The sequence below is a fragment of the Seriola lalandi genome, unplaced genomic scaffold (assembly GCF_002814215.2).
Source record: "Seriola lalandi dorsalis isolate HSWRI2012SDOR001 ecotype SW California unplaced genomic scaffold, Sedor1 jcf7180002054568, whole genome shotgun sequence".
Classification (NCBI taxonomy): Eukaryota; Metazoa; Chordata; class Actinopteri; order Carangiformes; family Carangidae; genus Seriola; species Seriola lalandi.
Window position 1 is genome coordinate 484912 of NW_019525121.1, and position 16492 is coordinate 501403.

At 42.1% G+C, this 16492-nt stretch overlaps 1 protein-coding gene across 3 annotated transcripts in view; it reads right to left on the reverse strand.

Annotated features, from left to right (window-relative positions):
- Positions 1 to 2607: 2607 nt before the first annotated feature.
- Positions 2608 to 16492, reverse strand: part of epha3 (eph receptor A3) — a 99503-nt gene continuing 85618 nt past the window's right edge. The window contains exons 16-18 of one of the 3 annotated variants that reach the window (XM_087176731.1): positions 11360 to 11515; positions 7068 to 7182; positions 2608 to 5447 (exon numbers count right to left, since the gene is read on the reverse strand). In XM_087176731.1, coding sequence (XP_087032857.1) covers positions 7104 to 7182; positions 11360 to 11515 — 235 coding nt within the window. In that variant the 3' untranslated portion in view covers positions 2608 to 5447; positions 7068 to 7103. Of the gene's footprint in view, positions 5448 to 7067; positions 7186 to 11359; positions 11516 to 16492 lie in introns of all 3 variants that reach the window. The other 2 variants (XM_087176730.1, XM_023416636.2) reach the window with 2 other exon arrangements.

Genomic DNA, 16492 nt, shown 5'->3' on the forward strand with positions numbered 1-16492 from the left:
AGAGCGCAGGAGTGGGGCTGAACAGAGCATTATGAGTTTGCAACATGGCGTCGGGTCCTTCACAGCAGCTGCACACAGCTGGAGGCCAGTTTTTTTAGCAAGAACCGAGGGAGAGATGAGGCTACAGGACTGGCATCAAAGGGAGGAGATACAAGGGGAGGGTGAGATATGGGCCGTAGTCCATCAGGTGCATTTCCATCAGTTCTATTTAAGTGACTAGACATGCTTTTGAAAAAACAGACAGCAGAAAACATAAAGTGTTTTTCAAGAACTGAAGAATTCTGAGAGTTCTTTGTTGAGCGCCAATGATGACTCCATTTCCTGCTGTCAAACCATGAAAACAAATGAACGTGCAGGTCAAAATACAAATATGCCAACCATGGATGTACAATCATCGTAGAGGGAATGGTTGACTACACGATTCAAAGGAAAACACAAAATGAAGAAAAAACAATACCAAACAAAACACTGGTTAATTAGCATAAAATGTTTACGTGTGAATACGTGTGCTTGTGTCATTTCTTTTGTGCGTACACATGCAGGGGATTAAGGAGATGGTTCAGCCTGTGAGGAGGGGACGTTAAACATGCAAATAAAATTAAAGATGAAGTCCAACGTCAGCGATGGTTCTGTGACATCCAAGCCCATACAGAAACAGTGTTGGTTGTCAAAAATCTGGCAAAAGGAGCAATGTCTTCCTGCAGAGCTGTATTTTTCGTGATTGCACATTACCAATGTTCAAAGTGGGAAATCAATTTTACACATGGAGACTTTGTTTTCTCATTATCATTACTCTCCAAGTGGAACTGTGCCTTCTTTATCTGCAGCAGCTAGGGGAGCGCATTTCACCAGCGCGCTGACAAGCAGGATGATGAATGGTGCTGGTTAATCTTCTCCTGCGTTATTGTGTTATCGTATGCCATTGTTGGCAAAGTTCTTATCTACTTGGACAGAACTGACAGGCTTCGCACTTCCACCTGCCTTCTACCCTCCTCTATATAGTTTCATCTCCCCCCAACTTTCTGTCACTTTCCCTCCCCCACTTCCACCCTCCCTGCTGTCTTTCCCATCACCCCATTGGGTTCAGGACCCTGGAGGTTTTATAGACAAAAGAAACAAGGCTGAATTGGTGGCGTTGTCAAGCATACTGTGTTCATTGTTTCCTGACTTGGGGAGGGCAATGTCCTGTTTTCTCTCTGTGCACATCTGCCTCTGAGCATCTGGATAGTGTCAGCCTTTCAATGTTGAGCAGAGCGACCATCACTCTTTCCCCTCTTTGACACATCCCATCTCCTCCCAGTCAGCAAATAGAGAGGAAAAGCAGAACTTCCACGTTAAAATCATACAACAAATCGGGTCTAACCATGCGTGATCGGAAACAAGATGCTTTATTAGATGTGGCCGAGGAAATTCGGAGCTGGCAGCATGGTGGACACGATTAGAAACAGAGGTGAGGCCGATAAGTTGGAGGCTGGTTAACAGATGTGAGAGCGTTTGTGGACAGAGTGTAGCACATCCAAACATTTGGAGTGAAAGGTGGTGAAGAATGCATCATGTGATAATCCAATAACGCAACAGAACGTTGGGGGGCAGTAATGCACAACCTCAAATTACATTAATAATGTTTTTAAATATGTAAATACCAATATTTTAAATTAGTTGTATTGTAGTGGGCACAAATAGCAACTATGGGTACGGTACGTTAATAGTTAGAAAAAGATTGGGGCTATGGCAAATAGAATATATTATACTAAAGTGGCTAGGGAAATTAAGAACTGGAGGAATATGCACACCTAATTATATCAAAATAAAATAATTTTGTCTAATTATAATTTCCTTTCCATCTTCCATTTGTGTGTGCATGACATACACTTTAAATCCAGGCTTAAATATCCACTTTTCATTTTCTTGTTGTTTAATGACCTCTGAATATGAATTTGAAGCATGTACACATTTTTATGCTATTTCTAAAAATAAGACATAAATGTCATGTTACCTTCCATGTTTTTTTTTCCCATAAGGGAAGGACTCTCCCAGGCCTGGAAGCCATCCATCAAAACCACTGTTCAGGGTTGAAGTATCCAAGTAGTGAGAGTTGCTTGAAAATTAAGATGTAGTAGTCTAGATGGTACAATAGTCTATTCAAATTTGACCACACTAAACATTATTGGGTAATTTTGGTGTGTAACATTTGATATTATACAGGTATTTTTGCACTGGGTTAAGAGATGTCGAGAATATCGTATACATTGTTCTCTAGACTTAACTTTAGTTTGTATTTGCTGTTTCTTAGAGTGCATTGATGGAGAAGACCTTTCTTGGCAATAAATGACCTTTCTATGGACTCCTCAGTTATTTAAAACACCTGTCCTGTACACTGTACATGTCAGTTTTTTTCTTCCTCTTTTATCCTGAAGGCAAGATGTGCCAACAGGCTGATCTATGGAATTTAAAATAAAAAAGATGACATCTGAGTTATGAGTGTTTCACTTCCACTTGTGATCTCATAAACATATGGGAATACGGTTACAGTTAAAAGAAAAGCCATAATTTTGTGTTGGGTCTGTGACATCATCGGGTGATAAAATAAAAACACAGGAGCAGGTCTATCATCATCCATTTTTTGGAAAATATTTTGCGAATATTTATTATAAAAATATAAATGTTTCCACTACAAATCATTTTACAATTAGTAGACAAGGCCATCTACATTTGCACACGTAAACTCTCACACAGACACACGGGTCAGTCTTGAGACAGAAAATGAGGGATCTGGATATAGGGTGCATAACAGTATTGCTCTCTCAGATGTCCCAGGTTTATAAAGTAAGTCAAAAACCAAAACACAGATAGCACTGACACATAATTTACTGTATGCTACAAAAAAGACATCAACATCGCGCTGTATAATGTTAACAAATAAATAATAACGTAATCATAATTGTCTTTTTATTGTAGAAAAAAAACAAACAAAGCTGACAATTATAATTCAAAATAAGATAAAATATAATACAGATGATTTTTGTCTCTTTTTTTTTAATTAAAATGTTGCACAATTTTTTTTATTTGTTCTTTTATACATACAAACATTTTTACAAAGAGGGATGGCCATGTACATATAGTGGGATCTGTAGCGCTAGTTGCTATCATTACGATGGTTTACATTATGTACATGCTAACTAGAACACATAGCAGCAACAGCAGCATCCACAGGTAGACCAAGTAACAGAGGACCAACTGATACACTGAACAGGGCTGGGTTTCCCAAAAGCACCAAGAATCGCCCCTGTCCATTAGTCTATAGCCAAGGCAATAACATTTCCATTCAAAGTGCTCAAATACTGTGTACTAAGTGCTGAGAACAAGCTTTAAGATAAGCATCCTCGTGGTTAAATATTACCCATCCAACAGCACAAAGTACCAAAGTGCCAGTTTAGAAATACTGGGTATGTGTTGCACTGAGGGATTGACTGGGTGACATCAAAGCAGAAGAGTGGCATCTGTCTATCTCAAGTATGTACTTCATTGTACAAAGGTCATCTAAGTTCAAAGGTGCCTTTAGGAAATCCCATCCTGGACACATGATGTATTAGGATACTATCTCGGAAAGCAATTATCTCTTGGAAGTGTTGCATCTCTCTCAGGGCATTTCCACACCTTTCTAGTTTAGGGCAGTGATGGTAAACCCCATCCCCCTATGAGAACACGGAAAAAAAATAAAAATAAAAGACCAAGGTTGCATTGAAAACAAATTAAAACTGGAGCGTTTTGCTTGATGATCCCACCATGAACCAACCCGACACACAGTTACAGGAGGCACTCTACGTTTTGCATTTAACACACCAGGATTCATGGATTAAGAGCTCACTAGGTCAAAGTCCTTTTTTTTTTTTTACAGCAAATTTCCGATCAAAGAAGAACATGACAGATCCCAGGTGGCTTTTGTTAATAAGTTATGGATTCAGACCAAAAGCAAACAGATTATAGGTTTACAAAACTTTTCAGAGAAGCAGTGTGATTTAAACTGGCTGAGCGGAGAATATATCTCACAGCTTGGAAAAGGAAATTATACCTGTTGTTGTGTGGGTTTGATGATGCTAACCTTTCTTAACTGAAGAAGAAACTCAAGTACAAACTCACTTCTAGTTGAAAACACTTCCGCAACACAACATCTGAAGCTGAGGCCTGGATGACACTGCTTCATCTTATTTAAGTTCTCTTCCCCCTCTCATAAATTTCTCTCTCGCCCCCCCCCCCGGTTTCTCTCTCCCGTCTATCTTAACGTGCACTCTCAGTTCCTGGCTCTGCTCCATCTCTCAATCTGTTTCCCCTTGTTAGAGAAAATAGAACGAAGAACGTATACATCCTGAGATTTCACACGGAGGGCATTGGGTTGAGGGAACAGCACTACAACTGTACAATATCTGCTCATATGCACATAGAAACATAGATTTCACCGTAAAAGAAAACTCTGTGTGTGTGAAGTGCGTTATGGCCCCTGTACCTTCAAAGCACAGCGTTCAATACATTATACATGTGACAGACTCATGGCTTCCATACTACAGGCTATTGAACTGATTATCATAATTATTGCTTTTATGTGACATGTCTACTGAATGCAAATGCTATAGGTTAGAGCTACAGAGTAAAATGGCTCGGTTATTGTCTCGGTGTGTCCATACCAGCTCAGCTCTCTCATGGATAGAGACAGGAAATGCAGGTAGTTACAAGAAAATCTCACGCCTCAGACTTCATTAGTCCAGGAAGGGTCCACATCCAGGTGAGCTGCTGTTGTCTGCCATGCTCGTCTACACAAGGCATATCAGCCGTTTCACCGCCTCGTTCCACAGGCAGGTGGGAGGAGACTGTGAGCATGCCCGTCCCCTCTTGGCTGTAAAGGGAAGGCTATGCTATCCAGCTTAGCCAGTGTTGGAGAGCTCCGGCTTTTATGTTAGTCCAGTCCAGTCCTTGCCCCGTATCCCAGTCCAGTCCCAGTTTGAATCGCTGACCAGGTCTCACTGACCTCATTGGCTCTCCTCTGCTCTCTCTACCCTCCTATTAGTCTGTAAGGCATCTCAACTTGGGCATGGAGGGATGGAGGTTTGAAGAGTCAGCCAGTCAACCGGCTTGGCAGATCCGCACTGAACTCTTCCTGTTTCACTCTCTCAGGACTTGATATCGTCTTTCAACGAAACAATGAAAGCCCTCATCTGAATCATATATACCCCCCCCCCCCCCCCCCCATTTCCATCTGTTTCTAGCTTGGATACGCAGCCACTGTGTTAGAGTGCAATTAGCAACCACAGTCTGTTAACACAGACGGAAAGACAGGTTCATTTTTTTAAACAGGTACTGGGCCATTCTTGGTGTGGGAATCTAGGGCTTTGAGGCTGCTCACGATCTTCTTCTGCGGTCCTACGATAGTCACTCCAACCTTTTTCAGATCCCTGGTTGGTGAAGGAGAGAGAGAGCAGGAGAGAGAGAGAAGAAGGGGAGACGATTGAAAATGAGACGCAGTCGGAGAGGGAGAGAGAGAGAGAGAGAGAGAAAAAGACATGACAAAGGGGAAAATGGGGAGAGAAAAAATGTGCATTAGTGATGGAGGATGTGACACCCATGTGGCATTTAATGACGCGCTTCTAGTGCTGCTCCTTTCACATTCCCATGCAGCTGTCATTCACACAGGACTGCATTTCCCAGAAGGCCACTGGGCCACCACATCTCTGAAGGAGACGTGTGTGTGTGCGGGGAAGTGTATTGCCTCCAATCTCCATCACTAACAAACATGGAGGTGGGCCTGTGGGGCCACACTGACAGCTGCTATTATGACCCTGTCAGTGGAGGAAACAATTGCATGCAAGGGCCACAGTGGCACAAAAGACCTAGTTTCCTGCATTGAACTGGATTTCTTTGACAGGGCAGGTATATGTGGAGAGGAGCAGCACTGGATCCGGTGCAGAATATAACGCTGTATATAGAACTCTGATTCAGATGAAATTGTTAATAGTCTGAAAGAGCTCTTTAAAGATTAGTTACTGTACATGCATTCAGGTGTAAGAAAAGACCATTTGTGTATAAGACTAGTTTAAATCATTTAGAGCTACAGTGTCAGTTCCACACGTTAAGTATCATACACATCAAATACACAGAGTAGTTAGTCAACTTAATTCAAATATCAAGCCACATTTGCAACATACAGGAACAACAACCTTAAATACATAGTATATCCAGAGCAATACACACAGCATTGTTGATATTAAAGTACACAAGAAGTCAAAGCACATGTTAAGACTCGTCTCTTTTGCTCATCTAGTGACAATATTGCATTAGTAGAGGCAGTGGAGTTGCAGTTGGAGTGGTGGCATTTCTACAACAAACACTTTCAAGATATTATATGTGTTATTGAAAAATATCACAGTTAGGTTTTTATTATTTGCAAGCGTAAGATTAAGTTTGCCAGAGCAGCCAAAGTACATGTAGAAAAGACATTTAGAAACTTTTCAAGCACCCAGATAATCACAGACTTTCACTTTGTATTACAATATAAAGGGATAGTTCACTCAAATCAAGTAATGCATTTTTTAATGTAAACTGTTCAATTTATTGTTTATTTCCCTAAAGTTTAAAATGTTAAAAATAAAGGACAACAGCTCAGTTTGCATCCACACATTAACAAATCTAATTTGTATGTACAATAAGTGTACAATAATAGTAAAAAGAAAACTTTTCTCAATATTTTGACAGACATCATAATACATGCAAATGCCACTCATCAGCAATATTCCTAGGAATATATACTGGTAATACTCTGTCATGCTAGTTTGTAAATCAGAAAATTTCCAAATATTCAAAATGTTCTTTTGTATTTTGGCCGCATGAAATATTAGGACTTGTAGTATTTTGTTTTACTTTTGTTTATCTACAGCTCATGGTGGCATGGAAACATAGATGTCGAGTTGTCTATTGACGTAACTATCCCTTTACAAGCCAAGTGAAAGCCCATCAGTGGTTCTGGAGGTAGGTTACTGCTCCCGGGCGTGGGGCCTTGGCCCTCACCCTCCACCCACCATCCAGAGCCTGAGGAGGCGGAGAGGAGCTGGGCGTTAGAGAGTGGTGATCCCCATGGACGGCTCCCATTCTGGGCAAGTGGCGGGTGTGACGTGGACCTCCGTCAGAACCACTCTACTGAGACACAGCCAGGCCCGGCAACATTAGCACATGAAACTGGAAATCACCAAAGCTCCTTTTCTCTAGGAGGGTATCTAAAGCACATTTGTAGTTGTAATAAATCAGGCTAAATCATGTGGATTTACTTATACAGTATAAATTCATCATTTAGGAAGGAAGATCCTCATAACTCATTAAAAAATGTAAAAACTGTTATGACCTTGAAATATACAGAAAATCCTTGTAGACAGTCCTTTGCAGAAAAACCAAACCAAACTCTCAGCCAAAATCTACCATAAATCTGACAATGATATATAATAAATAAAGTAATAAAACTCAAAAGATTGCAAAGATGATCCTACGCTTTTTGGGATATAATCATTAATCACTGAGACAAAATATGACACACCACAACATCAGTGTTGAGGTGAGAAGCAATATAATATAATAGGAACTTGAGGTCACATTTAGTGAAGATGTTCTCTAACTCAGCCAAAAAGTGTGCAACGCACTGTTCTAGCCTCATTTTAGCTACATTTATAGCATTGAAGCTACATCTGAAACACTGACATACAAATAATTCATCTCTGTTGAGCCTTAGTGCTGCTCTGCTGAGAGTCAAAGCAGTCGTGATGTCATCTTTTCAAAATATATATCATATACAATTTTAAAGCCACTAAACTCTCCTCACGACATGAGTAGTGATGAGTGTAGATGAGTGTTTTCCACATCTTAATCAGACGGGACTTTTTTATGTCAGGAGAGCTTCAAGAATCATCTCGAAAACAGACAGTGAAGATGAAATAACAACAGGTTACAATAAACGACTACAACACGGAACACATGGAACACATGAGATGTGATTATAAATCACAACCAGAGATAGGTAGTCAGCATATAGAAATACACACACACCATCGCATGAGACAGATTAGCAGTTGAAAGTTTCCTTCTACAGTACGTCACAGTATTGACTCAACAATTCCCATCATCCCACAGCAATACCTCTGCTGGGTATTCTTTTTCTGCAGTTTGGTTTGCAGTGAACCCTCCTGTAAATCAGTTTGCCATGGACAGAAACCCAACAAACATAACCACTGTATCAACTTACGAATACACACAGGCACAAGTAACTGTCTCATTTGTGGTGTCACTTTTTGAGTTGCTGAGAGGAAGTGGATGCTGGGTAATGTTTGGGTATGACAGTGCTTTCGCAGCCGGTACCACAGAGGGGTTGATGGTCTCGCCCCCTGATTTGCAGAGGAGCGCAAATCCCTTGTATAGACTCTGAATACGTACATACCACCCGCTTCAAGTTTTATCACCCCATTAAATGGCTGTTATCAGTTGCCATTGGTAACATAAACATGTGAGTTATTAGGGCCCTAGTGCACCTCCTAGTCGGCTCAGTAGGCTGTTATGTGCCAAACCATCGTCATCATGGTTACAATAATAAACGTGGAGCGGACCAGGTTTAAGCACAATATAAATTAAAATAGCTCCTTAGTATCATGAGCTGTTTGCCATTTTTTTTTTAAGTCAGATGATGTCACCAACAGCAGCTCGTATGGACAACCTGAAAAGTCCCTTTTTACTGGAGAACAGGGGCAATGCTTGTATGCACCCTCTGGGCGTCTGAGAATAATTATGGGAGTGGTGACAACTGATATCAGCCATTTGATAACATTCGATGTGGGTGTACTGCAGTGTATTTGGCAATGCTAGAAATTGTTTTGTCACTTGTTGTTGGTGTCACAGATTGCTTTCCTTTGTCCAGCAGATTAGGTCAAGTTCATCACTTCCTCAATCATACACATGGAGTGAACTTTGCATGCACTCTATCCAGATGAAGAAAATAGTCCAAATGATGGGGTATTTCCTCGTCAGTCTATCCTGTACTGTCTTGAAAAAGAACTTCAATTACTCCAGCAGATGAGTCAGCACACTGCAGCCAAGTATGATTACTGTTCCTCAGAGGTCACAGCATTGCCAAGCCTTGTGCTGAATATCAAGAACTAGATTAAGACTGTACAAATCAATAGAGCAATCTATATTGAGGAATGCATAGACTCAGCCAAGGCTGCTAGCGTCGTAGCTGAGTTAGCTTTGGATGCCTGAGTCTTCAGTGGATTAATACTGCAGTGATCCAATTTAGCACCTAACCACAGAAAAAGCATTGTAGACCAATATGATTTCTTCAGTACGAGCTCGGACTGCTGCACTTACTGCATGTGCTGTGATGTAATTTGCAAATACACAATGTGGATTTCCACCGGATCTGCAGTGTGAGCTTTTTTGTTTTGTAACATGTTGACTGAAGAGAGCTTTTCATTGATTACAGGTATTTGTTGATTAAATTGCATGAGAAATGCCTGGAGAAAAAGTATGCAGCTCTTGTGCTGTACCCCGGAGAGAAGAGACAGAGATGTAGAATGGAGCGAAAAGAGGGAAAATAAGCCGAGGAAGAATGAGAAAGAAATGAACACTTTAAAGCCTGGAATCCAAACAATGTGTCCTCCACAGAGCTACATTCTTTCAAACACCTTCAGCCCGACGCTGTTAATGACTGCTGCTTTGATAAGTTATAGACAGCAGTTAGAGCTATGGCTGCGGCAGCACTGACCACCCTTTCCCAACTGCCCCAGCTGCTGCCATCACCACAGTGAATGGCTGCCTTTGATCACATTAATTAGAAATGTCCAATTATTTACCCGGTCACATTCCACATCAATTAAAACAGCAGTGGGCCAACAGTGCAAGAGAGGCATGGAGAGAGAGAGAGAGAGAGAGAGAGAGAGAGAGAGAGAGAGGGAGAGAGAGAGAGAGGGAGGGAGAGAGATTGAGAGAGAGCATTTCTGCACTTTAAATTGACAAAAAAGAAAAACAACAAAAAGATTAAAAGAAAAAACTTGTCAGTTGTCTTTGATTTTCTCAGGTAGCTGCACTCTGAACTGTAATGTCTGAAGGTTTGTTCATCGTTGTAATCTCTCAGTCTATTACAACTGTGCTTGGGATTCATAATTCCTTTCAGCCTGCCAGTACAGGACTCTGGCCAGAACCTGATCCACTTTGTTGGAAACCCAAGATCATGTCAGCAGGGTCAGACATATCTCTGTCTCTGCTACTCTCTCTCCTTCACTGAGGGACATTCATTCACTAAACCCTATGCTGTGACAAATACCCTGCATATATATTTTCTCCCACCACAACATTTATGCCCAACCTCTAACAAAAATAGAATTGAATAGAAATAATTTGCTTTACAAAATATGCTTTGCAAGTATACATACATTGTCAACAATTATGCCATCCAGGATGTGTGAACAAGCCTCACCTCGTGCTTAAAATCGGTGTTGACATGGCACAAAAACCATCACATTGTTATGTTTAGGAAACCAGAGTTGCTTAAATCTAAGCATGAAAATATCAACCATGCTTTAGCTGACAGGGCAGATGTTCTAGGGAGAACAGTGGACACGGCAGATATCTTAAGTATCTGTAATGCCTCATATTATGTAAAAAAAAAAAAACGTGGTGTATGAACATATATTTTAGAAGATATTCTAAAGTGAGCACACATCAGTGTGACCCAGGTCAATATACTCATCCTGGAGAGAACATCAGGTAGGTCTTGCAGTGTGAGCTCTCCAAATGTGATTTCTGGAGAGTGACATATCTTTGCATACCTGTTTGACAGCTGTGCCCTTATTTTTTCTCAAAGGTGTCTCTCTCTCCCTCTACACTCTTTTATCCTGTCAAACCTTGCCTCTCATTCCCACCCTCAATAGTTTCTCCCTTGTTCCCTCACGGAACTCACAGCTCACTCTCTCCCTCTATTTCTGTTTTCTGTCTCTCTATTTATCTCTCTTTCTTTTCATGCTCTCACCTTCTCCCACTGTGGTCATACTTGCAACACTGAGAGCGTGGCGAAAGGCCTGTCATTATGAGTTACCATGAGTCTCATCTGGACACTTTTAGCAATGGCTCTATAGCTTTCTTTACTTGCTGAGAACAAGAGTATGTGTGTGTGTGTGTGTCTGTGTGTGTGTGTGTGTGTGTGTGTGTGTGTGTGTGTGTGCTTCACCAAGAGCCTCTTCAAATTCCTGGGCCTTGCCACGAGTACTGGGTCCCTGTAGTGACATGAATAGGCAGAGAGACCTAATGTGTGCGTCTGTGCGTGTTATTGCCTTACTCTGTGGAGGTCTTGGCCAGGGTGTCACAGGAGCTGTAGCTGACCCCGGAGAAGGCCTCCTTGCAGGGTAAGGTCCTCATTCCATCCATCCAGTCACCCATCGTGCCCATGGAGGGAGCCTCTGAACTGCTCCTGTCCAGCAACAAGTTGGCCGGCCTGAAGAAGAGAGAGAGAGAGAGAGAGAGATAGAGAGAGAGAGAGAGAGAGAGAGGAGAGAGAGAGAGGAAGGAGTAACATCAATTAATGGTAAAGGAAGAGACTCATTTCTTTGAGTAATGACCTGTAACGTTGTTGTGTAGTAAAACAACGTACGCATAGTTTTCAGGAACACAAGGCCATTAGCACCACGCAGATCTCCAGCTGACAGTTTAATCTTATTGCTACTGCAGCTGCCATCTGCTCTTCAGTCAACCACAACTTGTGGAGGGGAAACATTGCTACAGCTACGTGAATCAAGAGTATGTACAGAGTTGATATTTAGTGTCAGGGCGCTGACCTTGTGCCCTCAAGCATACACCAATTGAGCACAGAGCAGAATGGGGAGTGACAAAAATAACCCCCCCACCCCCATCCCCCAGTGTGATTCAGAGCCTACAGGTGGACACTAGGATGGAAACAGGGTTTATGTAATGCAATGTGAGTAGCAGCAGCAGCAGCAGCGTTACACTTGATAAAAATTACCTTGGCAGAGGACGTAGCAGTGAAAGTAAAGAAACTGTGGCAATGGGAATGAGGAGTAATTATATTTGCTTCTATTTTAATGATGAATGATAATGGTCTGTGCATTTTAATAAACATAGTGTGCTATGAGCTAACTGAAAAAAACATCCGACAGAGCAGCACTCAGACACTCAGACACACACACACACACACACACACACACACACACACACACACACACACACACACTAGCCTTCTGTGTCTGTTGCATAACAGTAAACCTGCACAGTGCCTTTGGGCTTTGAGTCCGGGGGGGGGAATCAAACCGTCACACAAAATATTTCCATAATATTTTTAACATATTCAAGAACAAGATTACCAACAAAAGCGGCATCAGTTTCTGTCTAATTTCATTACTGTTTCCTGCAGTACATGTACCATGCGGCAAAATGCTATATTAGATTTGATTAGACTTGATGGTTTCAATTGGATCAAATCAAATTAAATGCACTGCGTTGGGCTTCAGAGTGCTCAGTCAACAGTAGAGGGTGAAGGAAAGGCTGCAGGCACCGCTCTGACTAGCTCTGATTGATGTTTGCTGAAGATGGGGGGGTGGGGGGGACCAGAGAGTCAGAAAGACATACACAGAGCAAGAGAGGAACATTAGAGTTGTAGGAGAGTGCAGGCCTACGGGAAGCAGAAGATTATTTTATCAGTGTCTTATCTCTGATGTCACCGCTGATGCCGCGTTTTACACATATGTGGTTGATTCTCTTGTTGGGAAACCTGATCACATCGAGGAAGGAAATGGAAAACTAGGTCAAAGCACATTAGGTCAAACTGGAACTCAAAACACAATGATCAATCAAACAATACCCAAATAAAAGGATGGCTAGATCACTTTGTGTGTTTATTGCTTTGTGAGTTTGTGAGCGGCATTCAAAACTGGGTTGAGAAGAGACTCTGGTTTTTATAAGGACACGCTGCACCTGTCTTGCAGATTAGACAAAGGCACCTGCGTCAAGAGAAGCACAAACACACATGCATATACACAGGGGAATAGAGGCTTGAGAAGAAGGCAGGACAGGACAGGACAGAAAAAAGCGTAGTTCTCCCCTGAGGGAATACTATTCATAGCTTTGTAAATAAATTCGCAAGAGTACCAGGAAGTCCACCTCCGCCTGACCGATTTAGATTGGCAGGGAGATTTGGAGCCACTGTGTGTGTTTGTGTGTGTGAAAATCTGGGAAATATTACCTTGGGTTAGGATACCTTCAGGGACTAAGGAACGTGTAATTCCATAAGGCGGGTGAAAAAACGAAAAAAGTTTTGCATATATTTGGAATCTTGTTTTCTTTCCTAAATTTTTTACTGATGATCATCTGTGAAGCCGAAGATGGGATGCACGTTGTTGCACTGGTACACTACAATTATTCTCTTTTCATGCTGATATGATTTATTTTGATTTAAAGAAGCAAAATACAATCAAAAGAAGCTTCAATAGATCGTCAAGCTTCCGTCAAGCAACAATGTCAAAAACAGCACAGTGAGCCAACAAAAGTGAGATGACATCTCCAACAGAGACAGGAAAAAAGGAAGAAAAAATGGGAAGAAAAAAGATGCATTTGAGGCGGTGGAGTGGGTGTTGTTACAAAGATTGAGTCTTTTCCTGCCAGATCAGAGGCCTGTCAAAATGCTGAGGGTCCCCCAGGACCCCCTGGAGAGACTGGCTTGTAGGAAAAGGAGGGGAAGTGAGGGCTTGACGGTGGGGGTGGTTTGCATGAGGGGAAAAGAAGGAAGTCTGTAAATCTCCCTTAGAGGACATTAATATTATTTTAATGAGAAACAAAATGCAGAAATGGTAGTTACTATTATATTTTGTTAATGTAGCATAAAAGAGTGATTATGAGGGATGTGACTGATTTACATTTGCTGCAAATCAAATTTAGATATGTCCAAAAGTCTGAGATCTTAACTTCTGGGCTGTCAGGATACGGGTGTTCAGATTTTTTTTGGGGATTATTGATCCTCTCCTCTTCTTTACCCCTTCTCTTCTTTTTCTTCCCTGATCTCCTTTCCCTCTTCATCCTCTTCTTTCTTTCCCCTTCTCCTGTCTCCTCCGAGAGGTAAACTGCAAATGACCTTGTTTCCCCTCCCTTATCATTTTTCTTTGCTTCCTTTGTTGTTACATTTTCAGCAACATCTCACGGCAGCTCAGGAGACAAGATGATTGGAGAGGAAACAGAGAAACAGAAGGATGTGATGAAGGGGAAAATAAAGAGAAAAGAAAGCATCTGTCTGACGGCAGAAGAGGGGGTTTCAAAACCCCTCGTGGACTTAACACCGTATAGCATCGCAGAAAAGACCCGCTCGAAACAGAAGGAAGCAGAAGCACACCGGAGAGAGAGAGAGTAAAGTCCCCCCCCCACGTTTTCATTTCCCTTCCCCTCTTTTGCTCAATCTCTCATTCTTTTGACCTCTAAATAACCAGGGCTGTGTAGTCTCTTGTTTTAGACCTCTCAAGGGAGGAGCGAAGTGGATGAGGAGTCGAGCATGAACAGATTCATGTGGGTAGGACAGTGTGGGAGGAATTCACCTTTCACTGTGTTACTGGGACAATTCCCAGGGTGTCGCTAGGAGAGGTTAGACCAATGCACAGGGTCAGTGTCAGCCCTTTTAATTGAAATTTTGATACGTGGTCATGAGGTTTCTTCTGCCTCTGCTGGATATGATGAATACGATGTAGTTTTAATCAATGCTTCACAGGTGGTCCACTTGATTTATATCATAGCCAGAGTTTCACTGTAGAGTGTTAGTGTTGTTCAAGAGAGTGTCTGACTTTGTGTAATGGGAGCTTTACTTGAATATAAAACACAGAGAACATATCTGGCTAATTTAATTCAAAAGTACATGTCTTCAATGCGCTGTATCTGCAATGCCTGGTGTCAACCTTGTGTCCCCCACCCAGTTTCCAATACTGCACAACTTACCCAGCAAATATTTCCCTATAATGTGCCTTTTTATATCCTCATATCTTTGCATAAATATCTGTGCTCTTTAGTACCCTTAACTGGTTTCCTTTCACTAACAGAAACCTTGTTTCCATTTCCAGTCCCAACCTTACCTACAGGCCAAGATACATAGATTTAAGCTTAGTTCCATGAGCAGCCATGGCCCCCGCCCCAGTCCCTGTTACTGTCTCCCAAGCCCTTTACCAGGAAGCTGGTTAGCTCTTATTTCAGCTGCAACCTCATTTCCCGCCCTGCACTAACTACTAAAAATGAACCAAAGCCCTTTTTCTCTGGACAGAGGTTGTTTAAAAATAAGGTACAATGAGGAGTAATATTATAAATTTGATTTGCTGTTACATGTTCATAGAGGCTTGTCATCATTCATTTTATCTTGCATGGAGCGAAAGTTAATTATGTAAGAGGCCCAAACCAGCTACATCTGTAGCAGTGCATTACTGACCACTGCACATTAATGATGGTTGACATATATTTAGAATGAGCACTAGGCCCAGTTGTATTTTAGCACTGTGATTGCCACCATGTTTGTGCTTTGTTGAACATAAAGGAAGACACTTTTTCAGTCTGAAGACAGCTTTACCTGTGATCTTATATGTTTTAGACACACTGTAAAGCCAATGGGATAGACGGTGGCCTCTAACCCTGACTTGACTCCTGTTGGCCCCATAATTAGTTTCTGGTGACCAACCTTGGCCCACTGACTCCAGTCCCTCTTCATCCACATGCAGGGACACTAAACTCTGACCAGGTCCCAACCCCAAAGTCTCTAGATGCTCTACTCCAATCCCAGGCTTTGGTCTGGGCTTTGTGGAGGAGGGGGTGCTCCATTAGCCAGCCAGGGCAGCCCCGAGACAAATGAGGTGTGTGGAGCTGAGAGCAGCTGCTCCCGCTGTGCAACTGCCGCCGCCACCACACACACACACACACACACACACACACACACACACACACACACACACACACACACACACGCACACACACGCGCAGATACACACATGCACACACCGTTCTCATAAATCACTACAGCCGCCTCCGTCGGCCAGCCTGTGCTCGCCCAGTGTTAAAAGCCAATCAGGAAAATTACATGCAAACTCCAAGGGACCTATTTTCACTTTCTTAAGAAATCATTAGTCAATGTTATGAGCTATGACGTCTCCATAATGCCACGACTGTCTGCTACAGACCCAGCGCCTGTCCCCCTCCCTGCCCAGAATTGACAACTGTACATGGGCTGCCCTGGTCCCCCGTGGTTGCCTGGGATATAATGATGGTCCCAACAAAGGACAGGAGCGGAAGGGAGGGGAAAAAGGAGGGAAAAAGTAAACAAAAAAGTAGGGGGGAATATGTCATTAGACTGCACAAGAAAGATAAATATTCATTGAAGTTGTTTAAGGTAAATAGAAGCAGAGGAGGGTGGTGATAAGTGGAGCTAATTTTCGCATAA